Source organism: Biomphalaria glabrata, chromosome 17, assembly GCF_947242115.1.
Source record: "Biomphalaria glabrata chromosome 17, xgBioGlab47.1, whole genome shotgun sequence".
Classification (NCBI taxonomy): domain Eukaryota; kingdom Metazoa; phylum Mollusca; class Gastropoda; family Planorbidae; genus Biomphalaria; species Biomphalaria glabrata.
Window position 1 is genome coordinate 28,199,835 of NC_074727.1, and position 16,219 is coordinate 28,216,053.

A 16,219-nucleotide genomic window follows, 5' to 3' on the forward strand; every position below is an offset into this window, starting at 1 on the left:
ATATATATAGTTTCAAATTTGAATTTCTTCAATGTTTCTTAAAGAGTTTGAAACCTAATGATGGCACCTCACAATATCATCTCACAAAATAAAATTTGTGACATCATATAATGACTTTTTTCTTGGTAAATCTTTTATTTATTTTGCACCTTGATGCTTTGCAAATCTGGTCTTAATGAAATCTTCTTTAGAAACACTTCAACATATCAATAAATCATAAGGTTCTAAGGTTCATCAAGTTCATTCTACAGGTAAATAAATCACAAGGAATGTGTACTTCTACAGGTAAATGAATCATAAAGGTTGGCTATTGTTACAGGTAAATAACTCCTAAAGGATGGGTCCATTGTGTCTTGATGTAGCTTTAGGAAAACAATGACAGGTTTTCTCTCCTTCAGTTTTAAAGTCAAGCTGCCCTAGTTCTAACCAGATTCTGAGATCTACTCTATCTTCATGACAACCAAATCAATCAACAGAGTTCAAATTTAGAAGTAAACATTTTTTATTTGGACATATAAAAACAATGCTTTTATCACAGGCCTAGTTGTCACTAGTCCTAAAATACTGTGAAACAAAGCACTGTGATTACATCTTGTTAGTTTAAAAACTGTGATTACATCTTGTTAGTTATTTAAAAGCTGTGATTACATCTTGTTAGTTATTTTAAAACTTATTACATTCTGCTTGTCATATATCCTGATGAGCCCAGTCTCCTTTTGTCTCATGAAATCCTATTGTTACTATCAGTCACATTACTTATGCTTTTAGCATCCTTTTTGCTTGATAAGTTCTTTGGCTGACTTACTCTTTCAATTGATCAGTTCAACTGGTGGTGGACGAAGGGGGATGTGACCCAGCTGAAAAGACTTGGCCATAAAAGCTTCTTTCTCTTGATCATTGAGATCAGTCAGTTGAGAATAGATTCCAGAAGCCTGAGCAACTGTTGCTTTTGGAAATGGTTTACCTGGAGAGGACTGAATCAAGGGAGTGCTTGTCTGTGAGGACACAAAATCACTGATGATACCATTTCCACCAAATGTAGAGGTATTATTTCCCCCAAATGTAGAGGCAGCATTGCCCCCAAATGTAGAGGTATTATTTCCCCCAAATGTAGAGGCAGCATTGCCCCCAAATGTAGAGGCAGCATTGCCCCCAAATGTAGAGGCAGCATTGCCCCCAAATGTAGAGGCAGCATTGCCCCCAAATGTAGAGGCAGTACTACTATTAAACACTGAGGCAGCATTGCCACCAAATATTGAAGAAGGTTGTGAAAAAATGTTTTGGTTCGTTGTAGGTTTGTTCTCTTCTCCAAAAAGAGATTTCACAGGTTTTCCAAACAATGTCATTGCAGGAGTTCCAAAGTTTGTGACTGAACTGGAAGTGACTGTGGCCGAATCCAATGTAGACTGTGAAGCAGCAGTTGATGAACCAAACACTGAGCTGCCAACATCTCCACCTCTTTGACTACTAAACCAACTGTTTGGCCCGGTGCTGAATAGATCAACATTGCTGTTTGAACCAGTGACTGGGCTTTGTTGGCTAAATAGACTCAATGAATTGAATGCTGAGTTGGTCTTTTGTTGGTTAAACAGACTAGAAGTATTCATTTCAGATCCATGAGTTTCTGGGCTAAAAAAAAAGAATAATGTTTAGAGCTAAAAAAAATACTTTAAAAAAAAAAAAAAAAGAAAAAAAAAAAAGCAAAGATTATACCAAGCGTAATTGTATCAACTAGTTTGGATCAGTCATGTAATTAAGTTTGTAATAGATTTAGGTATTCTAGACCACAGGGTTCATAGCCAATTTCATGAATGATTTTCCAGGTATTTTCCAGGTTTTCAAGGTAGAGTTTTAGATTTTCAACGTATGCATCGCACCATAGCAAGCAATAAATATGTATATATATTTACATACATATGACATAAATATGTAAAAAGAACAATATATATATATAAATATTCAATTTAAAAACCCACATTAAAATGTATGCTGATAAATTGAAATCATACCTCAAAAAAAAAAAAAAAAATCATCTCTAGTGTTCCTAAGCATTTAAATGAAACTTTTTAATACATTAGAAAACACACACAAGCTTGCACTACAGAAGAATAACTTTTTTAAAATATGAGATGTAATTCAGCTAAAACTGTCGCAATCTGAAGTTGGAAATTTTCTTAAATTGACATAGATTTGTAAAAATGTATTTCATTCTTACTATACCAGTTGACTTGCTTTCCATCAGTTTTAAGTAAATTACAACCAAAATAACCCTAGGGGCTTTTCTACAGCTGTGTGCGAAATGTTTTCGTTAAATCTACAGTAGATCTAGACTCTAATTTAAGTCACTAAATTCGCGGACTTTTCACAGCTGTGAGAGAATTATCTTCACTCTATTCTATTGGATTAGCGTAAATTAAGTCTTAGATCTAAGTCTAAGTCACTAAATTCGCGGACTTTTTTCGAATTATCTTCACTGAATCACCGTAAATCTAGTCCCTAAAATTCGCGGACTTTTCACGGCTGTGTGCGAATTATTTTCACTGAATCTACCGTAAATCTAGAGTCTAGATCTAAGTCACTAAATTCGCGGACTTTTCACGGCTGTCACTGCTTCTACAGTCTAGATCTAATTAAGTCACTAAATTGGCGGACTTTTCACGGCTGTGTGCGAATTATCTTCACTGAATCTATCGTAGATTTAGACTCTATAGATTCTAACTCAATGTCACTAAACTTCGCGGACTTTTAACGGCTGTGAGAGAATTATCTTCACTAGATTCTAGTGATTTAGCGTAAATCTAGAATCTAGCGTATTTCTACAATCTAGACATTAGATGTACCTGGATCTAGATCCTTAAATTAACTAAAATTCACGGAGTTTTCAGGTTAAGCGCGAATTATCTTCACGAGATCTAACTTAGATCTAAATCTAGATACTATTTCTAGCTAGATGAGAAGGATGGATCGTGAGAAGACTCAAAAGTAAAGAACGGTAGCAATTATACTTAAACACTGAATCATAATCTCCAAATACAAAATCTAATAAAATACTCAGAAAGACACAAAGATAAGATGATATACGGACTTTCCACGCGAAGTCACTCTTACTGTTACAAGAAGAAGATTTTTGGCGAGGGAGGGCCCGGAGGGGTGTAGCCTTCACATTAGGCTGCTAATTGCTCTAGTTATAGACAATAGTCACTTCAGACTAGATCTAGCGCGTCTTCAGTAGTAACAGTGAAAGGAAAATAGTGCTAAGTGAAATGCTTGCTTGAGCCAAGGTCGTTTTCAATCACGAGGTCGCCCTTCACAAGTGGGTGAAAGGCGGTGTAGACGCGTCGTCACTGGTCAGCTCAATGTAACCGGGAAAAAAAAAACGAAAATAAACACCAGGTATCGGGGGAGGGAAAGAACTCAAGGTCCAGTTTTAAAATTCAAGGTTTTTTCACCGTTTTTTACGAAATTCAAGGCTTTTTCAAGGCCTTGAATTTAATATGAAATTCAAGGTGTTTTCCAGGTTTTCAAGGTGGCTACGAACCCTGAGACCAACAACAGGAAATCTGTGCGAGTAGAAATATTTATACTAAATGTATTTGTTTAGTGCTATTTCATACTTTTAGTTTTCTCAATATGCTATGATCCTATCTTATCTTATAAAATACAAACGTTACTTCAAAAAAGAAGATGATTACGTCCTATGCATATTCCTAGGTCAATCTAGTCATGCATAACTTAAATTCTGCCGAGTTCTTGGTTTTCCTGGCTGACTCAAATTCAAATTTGTCCTAACATATGGAACAAGGAATGTGCCTTTCTCTTTGTGTCTGAGTATTTTATTAGGTTTTGTTTTTGTATTCGAATATTATGGTGATGTGTTTTATGTATAATTGCTACTTTGCTTTTAAGTCTTCTATCCTGATGTGTTTCTCAATTTAGTGATTTTACTAAAGGTGTTACTCTAATCAAAACACTAATCTGGACCAGTTGGAAAAATGGGGGGGGGGGGATGACAGAAAAGAATTGTTTGGCTGAATGGTTGAATTTTAGCATTAAAAAAAAGGGGGGGGGGGGGTAACAATCTAAATTGGAACTCATGCCTCAAGCCGACATTCTAACAACTCCTGACTGGTAGGTGAAAAGTTTTGTATTGAAATAGAAACTTGTATATTTATCCATTGTTTGTTTCAACCTTACTTTCAAGTGGCCAGGACTAAATTGGGAGCTTAACTTCCACTCAAGTACATTCTCTTTCTCTTATCAAACAAAATAATTAACTACCAATAATTAAAACTAACTAATTGGCTAATTTTTTTATTGATTCTTTTGTTGTCAGGTAAAATTTCAGCTTGATCCGAGATTGGGTGTGGGAGTAATAACGTGCACAAACTTTTTAACAGACAGTCAGTTGATATAACCTTTGTAAAAAAGGGTAAGTTATAATATTTCTGTTAAATTTTATATATAATAAAAAGAAAATATTTAAAAAATACTTTAAAAAAAAAACAAAGCTTATATTAAGCATAGTTGTATCAATTAGTTTGGATCAGTTAAGTAATTAAAACAATTTAATTAGATCTAAACTAACAATAAAATAGCCTTTATGAAAACAAAAAAAGGGGGAACAACCTGACTTGGAACTCAAGGCTCCTCAAGCTGACATTGTATAAACCCATTCTGCTAGGGAAGTTCTTGTGAACACAGCCAATGGTAGAGTCACATGTCTTGTTTCCATAGTCTTCTTGTCCTAGTTCATTTTTGTGTTCACTAAGACTCAGACGACGGCCTATAAATGGGACTAATTCAGTTTATACCACTACTTCAGTCAAGAACAATTTCTTTCCCTTTTTCGAGATACCACATAAAATAATTAATTACCAGTAGCTACATTTTATTTATTGATTCTTGTGTTGTCAGGTAAAAGAAATAATGGTGTAAAATTTTCAGCTTGATCCGTGATTGGGTGTGGGAGAAATAATGTGTACAAACTTTTTACCAGACAGACTGACAGAGCGAGTTGATATAAGCTTTGTAATAAATACCCTTGAGACAGTTGTGTTCTGGCAGCATCCAAAAATGAGATCTGAAAGAGACAAGAACATTGTGAACAGAAATATTAGAATAATTAAAAATTGTATTGTGTTTGACGTATTACAACTTTGCAAACAGTAAAACACCTTAACAACCAAACATAAGACTAGTGTAGAACATGATAACATCAAACAGAAGTCAAATGTAGAACATGATAACACCAAACAGAAGTCAAATGTAGAACATGATAACATCAAACAGAAGTCAAATGTAGAACATGATAACATCAAACAGAAGTCAAATGTAGAACATGATAACACCAAACAGAAGTCAAATGTAGAACATGATAACATCAAACAGAAGTCAAATGTAGAACATGATAACATCAAACAGAAGTCAAATGTAGAACATGATAACATCAAACAGAAGTCAAATGTAGAACATGATAACATCAAACAGAAGTCAAATGTAGAACATGATAACATCAAACAGAAGTCAAATGTAGAACATGATAACATCAAACAGAAGTCAAATGTAGAACATGATAACATCAAACAGAAGTCAAATGTAGAACATGATAACATCAAACAGAAGTCAAATGTACAACATGATAACACCAAACAGAAGTCAAATGTAGAACATGATAACACCAAACAGAAGTCAAATGTAGAACATGATAACATCAAACAGAAGTCAAATGTAGAACATGATAACATCAAACAGAAGTCAAATGTAGAACATGATAACACCAAACAGAAGTCAAATGTAGAACATGATAACACCAAACAGAAGTCAAATGTAGAACATGATAACATCAAACAGGTGATATTTTCCAATATCAGATGATTGCATAATATATAGAACAATAAAAACAGTAAAGACACAGATATTTTACAAAGAGAATTAGATGAATTACAGAAATGGGAATCAAATTGGAGCATGTCTTTCCACCCAGAAAAATGTCAGTTGTTAAGAGTAAAAAAAAAACTAAAACAAATTAATTCCACTTATTCATGGCAAACCAGTAACACAGACTAAAAACGCAAAATACCTAGGTGTTATAATAAATGAAAAACTGTCATGGAATCCACATATTGATGAAACTATAAACTTCAAAAAACTTGAACAAACTTCTTTTGTAAACAAAAACTCAAAATAGAAACTATTATAAACAATCTACACAGATTTAACTGGAGGTGAGACAGTAACAAAATGAAACATTGAAACAAAATGTAACTCACTACAAACACATGTCATTACTATCTCACATCTTGAATCATTCTCCAGCTCCATTATCACCCATTTGACTTCTTAACATAAATTATGACAGACCAGCTCAAAGGTTTCATCATCATCAAAAACTGATGCCCTCCTTGTCCCTACCTTAGAAACATACAACTTCACTCCAGAACAAGTTTACACAGCACTTCCCTCTACAGAGGTGTATCTTTAAACTTAGGTACACAGCACTTCCCTCTACAGAGGTGTATCTTAAAACTTAGGTACACAGCACTTCCCTCTACAGAGGTGTATCTTAAAACTTAGGTACACAGCACTTCCCTCTACAGAGGTGTATCTTAAAACTTAGGTACACAGCACTTCCCTCTACAGAGGTGTATCTTAAAACTTAGGTACACAGCACTTCCCTCTACAGAGGTGTATCTTAAAACTTAGGTACACAGCACTTCCCTCTACAGAGGTGTATCTTAAAACTTAGGTACACAGCACTTCCTTCTACAGAGGTGTATCTTTAAACTTAGGTACACAGGACTTCAATTTACAAAGGTGTATCTTTATACTTAGGTACACAGGACTTCACTTTACAAAGGTGTATCTTTAAACTTAGGTACACAGGACTTCCCTCTACAGAGGTGTATCTTAAAACTTAGGTACACAGGACTTCCCTCTACAGAGGTGTATCTTTAAACTTAGGTACACAGCACTTCACTCTACAGAGGTGTATCTTAAAACTTAGGTACACAGGACTTCACTTTACAGAGGTGTATCTTTAAACTTAGGTACACAGCACTTCACTCTACAGAGGTGTATCTTAAAACTTAGGTACACAGGACTTCACTCTACAGAGGTGTATCTTAAAACTTAGGTACACTGCACTTCACTCTACAGAGGTGTATCTTAAAACTTAGGTACACAGGACTTCACTCTACAGAGGTGTATCTTAAAACTTAGGTACACAGGACTTCACTCTACAGATGTGTATCTTTAACTATTGACATGAAATAAGAGCAGAAACTACTTTGCTTAAGCGAGATGGCTGTCTGATACTGAGTCATTTAACTCGTTTTTTTAAGGAGGGTTGTTCTAATAAAGAAAAGCAATAGTGTAGCTAACTTTTAACTTAGAAACTGTCAGTGACACAACAGAGTAGAAATAAGTTTGACTATTGTCAATTAACTTAGAAACTGTCAGTGACATAGAGACAGGTTTGACTGTTAACTTAGAAACTGACAAAATGATACAAATATGAACACAAAGAAATGAAAAGTTGAACTATGAACTTTCTGGTCTACAATAAAGAGTTCTGAACATATTTGTTTTTGTGTTTCCTATTTACCAGTTTAGATTTGGTTTCCATGGTGACGTGCTTTAAGACATCTCTCTTTGTTTTCACTTCTTCAAGCTGTTGGTGATATCTGTCTGCCTAGAACATGCAACAAAGTGTTGAGGACTTGAAACATTTCAAGAACTTGCTGTTTAAATATGTCAGTATAAATCAATGCAACACTTGGTGTGATATTAAACTAATGCAACACTTGGTGTGACATTGAACTAATGAAACAACTTGGTGTGACATTGAACTAATGCAACACTTGGTGTGACATTGAACTAATGCAACACTTGGTGTGACATTGAACTAATGCAACACTTGGTGTGACATTGAACTAATGCAACCCTTGGTGTGACATTGAACTAAGCAACACTTGGTGTGACATTGAACTAATGCAACACTTGGTGTGACATTGAACTAATGCAACACTTGGTGTGACATTGAACTAATGCAACACTTGGTGTGACATTGAACTAATGCAACACTTGGTGTGACATTGAACTAATGCAACACTTGGTGTGACATTGAACTAATGAAACAACTTGGTGTGACATTGAACTAATGCAACACTTGGTGTGACATTGAACTAATGCAACACTTGGTGTGACATTGAACTAATGCAACACTTGGTTATGGTTAGAATCACTGCATTAGTAAGAACCAATGCAGTGATTCTAATTTATTGAAAAGATAAACTAGAAATATGTTTTTGAAACCAAAAATACTTTTGTTCAAACATTGGTTTAAGTTCCTGGTTTTTGGATATTTGAATAAGCAGCTACTGTATGGATTGATTTGTGATTGGAATAAAAGTTTGTTTATGTGTCAGTATATCAAACTGGCCATGTTCTTAGAATGCAAGTATTTGACTTCCACAAGACATTCTGTATGGCGATCTAATAGAAAGCAGGAGAGCCGCTGGTCGCCCACTTTTACGGTATATGAACATGAAGTTCTTCAAAATCGACACTAGCAGCTGGATAGATCCACATGGAGAGAGAGCATAAAGGAAGGGTCTCGGATTGCAGATGCCATACACAACAGAAGCAGAAAGAAGGGTGAAAATGCAACGGCGCCTGGTGATTACATATGCCCAACCTGCAATTGCAGCTGTGTATCAAGGATTGGCCTCTTTAGTCACACAAGAAATTGCAAAGGGAAAATATTGTCTCTCGAGATATAAAATGCCACAGAGAGATATCAAAGTGAAGAATCTCTTCTCAGTCAGAGTCAGTCAGGTGATGACATTAAGCCTTCAATGGCAGTAGAGAGATGTGAGCAGAAATTGATGGACAGACAGAGAATGAGCAGAGGTCAAAAATTGATGGACAGACAGAGAATGAGCAGAGGTCAGAAATTGATGGACAGACAGAGAATGAGCAGAGGTCAGAAATTGATGGACAGACAGAGAATGAACAGAGGTGAGAAATTGATGGACAGACAGAGAATGAGCAGAGGTCAGAAATTGATGGACAGACAGAGAATGAGCAGAAGTCAGAAATTGATGGACAGACAGAGAATGAGCAGAGGTCAGAAAATGAAAGACAGATAGAGAATGAGCAGAGGTCAGAAATTGATGGACAGATAGAGAATGAGCAGAGGTCAGAAATTGATGGACAGATGAGCGGTTGTCAGAAATAGAGGACAGAGAATGAGCGGTGGTCAGAAATAGAGGACAGATAGAGAATGAGCAGTGGTCAGAAATAGAGGACAGAGAATGAGCTGTGGTCAGAAGTAGAGGACAGATAAAGAATGAGCAATGGTCAGAAGTAGAGGACATATAGAGAATGAGTGGTGGTCAGAAATAGAGGACAGAGAATGAGCAGTAGTCAGAAATAGAGGACAGAGAATGAGCAGTGGTCAGAAATAGAGGACAGATAGAGAATGAGCAGTGGTCAGAAATAGAGGACAGAGAATGAGCGGTGGTCAGAAGTAGAGGACAAATAAAGAATGAGCAATGGTCAGAAGTAGAGGACATATAGAGAATGAGTGGTGGTCAGAAATAGAGGACAGAGAATGAGCAGTAGTCAGAAATAGAGGACAGAGAATGAGCGGTGGTCAGAAGTAGAGGACAGAGAATGAGCGGTGGTCAGAAATAGAGGACAGAGAATGAGCGGTGGTCAGAAGTAGAGGACAGACAGAGAATGAGCGGTAGTCAGAAATAGAGGACAGAGAATGAGCAATGGTCAGAAATAGAGGACAGAGAATGAGCGGTGGTCAGAAGTAGAGGACGGAGAATGAGCGGTAGTCAGAAATAGAGGACAGAGAATGAGCAATGGTCAGAAATAGAGGACAGAGAATGAGCGGTGGTCAGAAGTAGAGGACAGACAGAGAATGAGCGGTGGTCAGAAGTAGAGGACAGACAGAGAATGAGTGTTGGTCAGAAGAAGAGGACAGATAGAGAATGAGCGGTGGTCAGAAGTAGAGGACAGAGAATGAGCAGTAGTCAGAAGTAGAGGACAGATACAGAATGAGCAGTAGTCAGAAGTAGAGGACAGACAGAGAATGAGCGTTGGTCAGAAGTAGAGGACAGATAGAGAATGAGCAGTATTCAGAAGTAGAGGACACAGAGAATGAGCGGTGGCCAGAAGTAGAGGACAGACAGAGAATGAGCGATGGTCAGAAGTAGAGGACAGATAGAGAATGAGCAGTGGTCAGAAGTAGAAGACACAGAGAATGAGCGGTGGTCAGAAGTAGAGGACAGATAGAGAATGAGCAGTAGTCAGAAGTAGAGGACAGATAGAGAATGAGCGGTGGCCAGAAGTAGAGGACAGATAGAGAATGAGCGGTGGTCAGAAGTAGAGGACAGATAGAGAATGAGTGTTGGTCAGAAGTAGAGGACAGACAGAGAATGAGCGGTGGTCAGAAGTAGAGGACAGATAGAGATTGAGCAGTAGTCAGAAGTAGAGGACAGATAGAGAATGAGCGGTGGCCAGAAGTAGAGGACAGATAGAGAATGAGCAGTGGTCAGAAGTAGAGGACAGATAGAGAATGAGCGGTGGTCAGAAGTAGAGGACAGACAGAGAATGAGCATTGGTCAGAAGTAGAGGACAGAGAATGAGCAGTAGTCAGAAGTAGAGGACAGATACAGAATGAGCAGTAGTCAGAAGTAGAGGACAGACAGAGAATGAGCGTTGGTCAGAAGTAGAGGACAGATAGAGAATGAGCAGTATTCAGAAGTAGAGGACACAGAGAATGAGCGGTGGCCAGAAGTAGAGGACAGACAGAGAATGAGCGATGGTCAGAAGTAGAGGACAGATAGAGAATGAGCAGTGGTCAGAAGTAGAGGACACAGAGAATGAGCGGTGGTCAGAAGTAGAGGACAGATAGAGAATGAGCAGTAGTCAGAAGTAGAGGACAGATAGAGAATGAGCGGTGGTCAGAAGTAGAGGACAGATAGAGAATGAGCGGTGGTCAGAAGTAGAGGACAGATAGAGAATGAGTGTTGGTCAGAAGTAGAGGACAGACAGAGAATGAGCGGTGGTCAGAAGTAGAGGACAGATAGAGAATGAGCAGTAGTCAGAAGTAGAGGACAGATAGAGAATGAGCGGTGGCCAGAAGTAGAGGACAGATAGAGAATGAGCAGTGGTCAGAAGTAGAGGACAGATAGAGAATGAGCAGTAGTCAGAAGTAGAGGACAGATAGAGAATGAGCGGTGGCCAGAAGTAGAGGACAGATAGAGAATGAGCGGTGGTCAGAAGTAGAGGACAGATAGAGAATGAGCGGTGGTCAGAAGTAGAGGACAGATAGAGAATAAGCGGTGGTCAGAAGTAGAGGACACAGAGAATGAGCGGTGGTCAGAAGTAGAGGACAGACAGAGAATGAGCGTTGGTCAGAAGTAGAGGACAGACAGAGAATGAGCGGTGGTCAGAAGTAGAGGACAGAATGAGCAGTAGTCAGAAGTAGAGGACAGATACAGAATGAGCAGTAGTCAGAAGTAGAGGACAGAGAATGAGCATTGGTCAGAAGTAGAGGACAGATAGAGAATGAGCAGTATTCAGAAGTAGAGGACACAGAGAATGAGCGGTGGCCAGAAGTAGAGGACAGACAGAGAATGAGCGATGGTCAGAAGTAGAGGACAGATAGAGAATGAGCAGTATTCAGAAGTAGAGGACACAGAGAATGAGCGGTGGCCAGAAGTAGAGGACAGACAGAGAATGAGCGATGGTCAGAAGTAGAGGACAGATAGAGAATGAGCAGTGGTCAGAAGTAGAGGACACAGAGAATGAGCGGTGGTCAGAAGTAGAGGACAGATAGAGAATGAGCAGTAGTCAGAAGTAGAGGACAGATAGAGAATGAGCGGTGGTCAGAAGTAGAGGACAGATAGAGAATGAGCGGTGGTCAGAAGTAGAGGACAGATAGAGAATGAGTGTTGGTCAGAAGTAGAGGACAGACAGAGAATGAGCGGTGGTCAGAAGTAGAGGACAGATAGAGAATGAGCAGTAGTCAGAAGTAGAGGACAGATAGAGAATGAGCGGTGGCCAGAAGTAGAGGACAGATAGAGAATGAGCAGTGGTCAGAAGTAGAGGACAGATAGAGAATGAGCAGTAGTCAGAAGTAGAGGACAGATAGAGAATGAGCGGTGGCCAGAAGTAGAGGACAGATAGAGAATGAGCGGTGGTCAGAAGTAGAGGACAGATAGAGAATGAGCGGTGGTCAGAAGTAGAGGACAGATAGAGAATAAGCGGTGGTCAGAAGTAGAGGACACAGAGAATGAGCGGTGGTCAGAAGTAGAGGACAGACAGAGAATGAGCGTTGGTCAGAAGTAGAGGACAGACAGAGAATAAGCAGTGGTCAGAAGTAGAGGACAGATAGAGAATGAGCGGTGGTCAGAAGTAGAGGACAGACAGAGAATGAGCGGTGGTCAGAAGTAGAGGACAGAATGAGCAGTAGTCAGAAGTAGAGGACAGATACAGAATGAGCAGTAGTCAGAAGTAGAGGACAGAGAATGAGCATTGGTCAGAAGTAGAGGACAGATAGAGAATGAGCAGTATTCAGAAGTAGAGGACACAGAGAATGAGCGGTGGCCAGAAGTAGAGGACAGACAGAGAATGAGCGATGGTCAGAAGTAGAGGACAGATAGAGAATGAGCAGTGGTCAGAAGTAGAGGACACAGAGAATGAGCGGTGGTCAGAAGTAGAGGACAGATAGAGAATGAGCAGTAGTCAGAAGTAGAGGACAGATAGAGAATGAGCGGTGGCCAGAAGTAGAGGACAGATAGAGAATGAGCGGTGGTCAGAAGTAGAGGACAGATAGAGAATGAGCGGTGGTCAGAAGTAGAGGACAGATAGAGAATGAGCGGTGGTCAGAAGTAGAGGAGAGATAGAGAATGAGCAGTAGTCAGAAGTAGAGGACAGATAGAGAATGAGCGGTGGCCAGAAGTAGAGGACAGATAGAGAATGAGCGGTGGTCAGAAGTAGAGGACAGATAGAGAATGAGCAGTAGTCAGAAGTAGAGGACAGATAGAGAATGAGCGGTGGCCAGAAGTAGAGGACAGATAGAGAATGAGCGGTGGTCAGAAGTAGAGGACAGATAGAGAATGAGCGGTGGTCAGAAGTAGAGGACAGATAGAGAATAAGCGGTGGTCAGAAGTAGAGGACACAGAGAATGAGCGGTGGTCAGAAGTAGAGGACAGACAGAGAATGAGCGTTGGTCAGAAGTAGAGGACAGACAGAGAATAAGCAGTGGTCAGAAGTAGAGGACAGATAGAGAATGAGCGGTGGTCAGAAGTAGAGGACAGACAGAGAATGAGCGGTGGTCAGAAGTAGAGGACAGAGAATGAGCAGTAGTCAGAAGTAGAGGACAGATACAGAATGAGCAGTAGTCAGAAGTAGAGGACACAGAGAATGAGCGGTGGCCAGAAGTAGAGGACAGACAGAGAATGAGCGATGGTCAGAAGTAGAGGACAGATAGAGAATGAGCAGTGGTCAGAAGTAGAGGACACAGAGAATGAGCGGTGGTCAGAAGTAGAGGACAGATAGAGAATGAGCAGTAGTCAGAAGTAGAGGACAGATAGAGAATGAGCGGTGGCCAGAAGTAGAGGACAGATAGAGAATGAGCGGTGGTCAGAAGTAGAGGACAGATAGAGAATGAGCGGTGGTCAGAAGTAGAGGACAGATAGAGAATGAGCGGTGGTCAGAAGTAGAGGACAGATAGAGAATGAGCGGTGGTCAGAAGTAGAGGACACAGAGAATGAGCGGTGGTCAGAAGTAGAGGACACAGAGAATGAGCGGTGGTCAGAAGTAGAGGACACAGAGAATGAGCGGTGGTCAGAAGTAGAGGACACAGATAATGAGCGGTGGTCAGAAGTAGAGGACACAGAGAATGAGCAGTGGCCAGAAGTAGAGGACACAGAGAATGAGCGGTGGTCAGAAGTAGAGGACAGATAGAGAATGAGGGGTGGTCAGAAGTAGAGGACAGATAGAGAATGAGCAGTGGTCAGAAGTAGAGGACAGACAGCAGTTCTAGGATATCCTTTTGTTCAGAAGTGTGTTAGAGACTGGTGGTGAACTGTTCTAAATCACATACTGATTAAAGAGTTTCTCTCCTCCTTTTATGTTTGACCTCCCCTTATTCCAAGACTGGTCATTGCCAGGTACCCTCCCCTCTTGATGCACTTGTCACCAGTGGTTTGGACACAAGTGTCTTTTGCTTTCTTCCTACTCTGTTAAGTTTTTTTTCTTTACTCGTCAACATTGTACGTGGGTGAGAGCGTCTTGTATTTTTGTTTTGAATTGTTAGCTTCATCACATAGTCCAGTGACATTGATTGGTCATTCTTTGTCATAAGGCAGTTCACCCTCTGAAGCTGGTTGAAACGGACTATGTGTTGGTCCGTAAAAGATTATTAGTTTGTTCAAACAAGTACTTTTTTCCTTGGAATTATTATTTGGTAGGATTTTTGGACCCCTGTTTAGGGTGAGTTACTTCGTTTGTGATATCTCTTATTATATGATCTATGAGGTTGTCACTATTATAAGTTTTAGAGTACAAGTTGAATGTTGTGTTTATTTTGTTTATAGGATGCCAGTGTTGGAGTGTATTACTGAACATGATTCTTTGCCAGTGTTGGAGTGTATTATCCTCTCAGAAGTTTCTACTACAGTCTTGAATGTCATTGTCAGATTGTCAATCATTGACAACTGGAGTTTCAGTGGCCATTACAGAAAAGTTGGTGCCAGTTGGGCGTCAGTTGAAATCTAACTCTAACATTGCTGATGTTGTCAGCATTGTGACATCATCATTTAGCGTCTGGTTTACTAAGAAACCATGGTGACAAATTTGTAACAACAGCAAGGTGCTTATATTTGATTATTAATACATACATGTATATAATATCTGTTCATCACTCTATCATTCTCATTGCACATATATAAGTATCATATAATTAAATAACACATAATTTTGTTCTTTAAATCCACCACATAGTTGGTTACTCTATGTAAGACTATTTGTAAATGATGTTCTTGTCAGGCCTCTGGATCTTAATTTTGTTAAGATATGGAGCAACATATATAATTCTTAACACTGACAGATGTGAGATGTACAACCTAGATGTGATTTGTACAACATTGATATGTACAACTTAGCTGTGATATGTACAACCTTGACATATAGAATACACTAGGTGGACTCTTGACTTGATGCTGTGCTGTAAAACTGCACTACATTTGACTACAGAACTTACAAAGGTTTTGAAATTGTTTTCCTTCAGGGCTTGATAAGCAGCAAGTCTTAGCTCTTCAAAACTTGTATCCACAAAGTCTAGAACAGAGTTACAAGACATGCTATCAGAAACATGGACACTAAATGTATGGTCAATGGCTTAGTTGCATGATCATTACATAAACAATAGTTAGAAGGGGGGGGGGGGCAATTTTTTTTCACCTCTAATTGAGATGCACCACTTCAAATTTAACAAGTTTCAGTTCCTTAAAGTATGGTCATTTTGACCTATTTGGTCAGTTATACATATTAGAATGTTATAGAGGAAAGAATTTAACAAAAAATAAATAAATAAAGTCTGTCTTTGTTAACAGCATTTAAAATTTTTATGAACTTATGGACTATAGACTAAACATAAATAATGAACACTGTTAGCAGTTTTAAATAAAAACAATTTCACACACAGGCAAAATTATATAAAACAAGCTTTAGCAAGACTTCTGACCTGCTTGCACCAAATCTGTAATATTTAGAGTTAATTTCATGACCTTGGTTTGTTTTGATCATTTCCATGGATGACAATGCTTGCTGATATCAGTATCTAACAGACTTAACTATAGGCTAACATTTTCTTAGTAAATGTTAACATGGCAATGAACACCAAAAATGAATTATTCCTATGCATTTGGTAATGAGGAAAGGTCATTTCATTCCAATTTGAGTACTAAATTTGTTTTCAGATTAATAAATTCTGTTTTTTATGGAATCTTCTGAATATTCTGTTCAGTAACTGAAAATTTGCTTAATAAAATCAATCTACAGTCTTCCTCTTCAGCCATTTCATTTCAACGACTGTGTCTCTATGAATTCTGTAAAATTGACTTGATCTTCAAGACTTTGTGCTTCTTAATGTGGGAATTGACTCAGATCTGTTTTTTGTTAATGAAAGATAAAGTTT

The 16,219-nt window shown here is 38.7% G+C and overlaps 1 protein-coding gene across 5 annotated transcripts in view; it reads right to left on the bottom strand.

The window, feature by feature from the left end:
• Positions 1-484: 484 nt before the first annotated feature.
• The window catches only part of LOC106080086 (nucleoporin NUP42-like), a 29,374-nt gene continuing 13,639 nt past the window's right edge, over positions 485-16,219 (bottom strand). For all 5 annotated transcript variants that reach the window (XM_056015450.1, XM_056015452.1, XM_056015451.1 and 2 more), the window contains exons 5-8: positions 15,284-15,360; positions 7,604-7,690; positions 5,040-5,080; positions 485-1,629 (exon numbers count right to left, since the gene is read on the bottom strand). In XM_056015450.1, the coding sequence (XP_055871425.1) occupies positions 810-1,629; positions 5,040-5,080; positions 7,604-7,690; positions 15,284-15,360 (1,025 nt within the window). In that variant the 3' untranslated portion in view covers positions 485-809. The remainder of the gene's footprint in view (positions 1,630-5,039; positions 5,081-7,603; positions 7,691-15,283; positions 15,361-16,219) is intronic.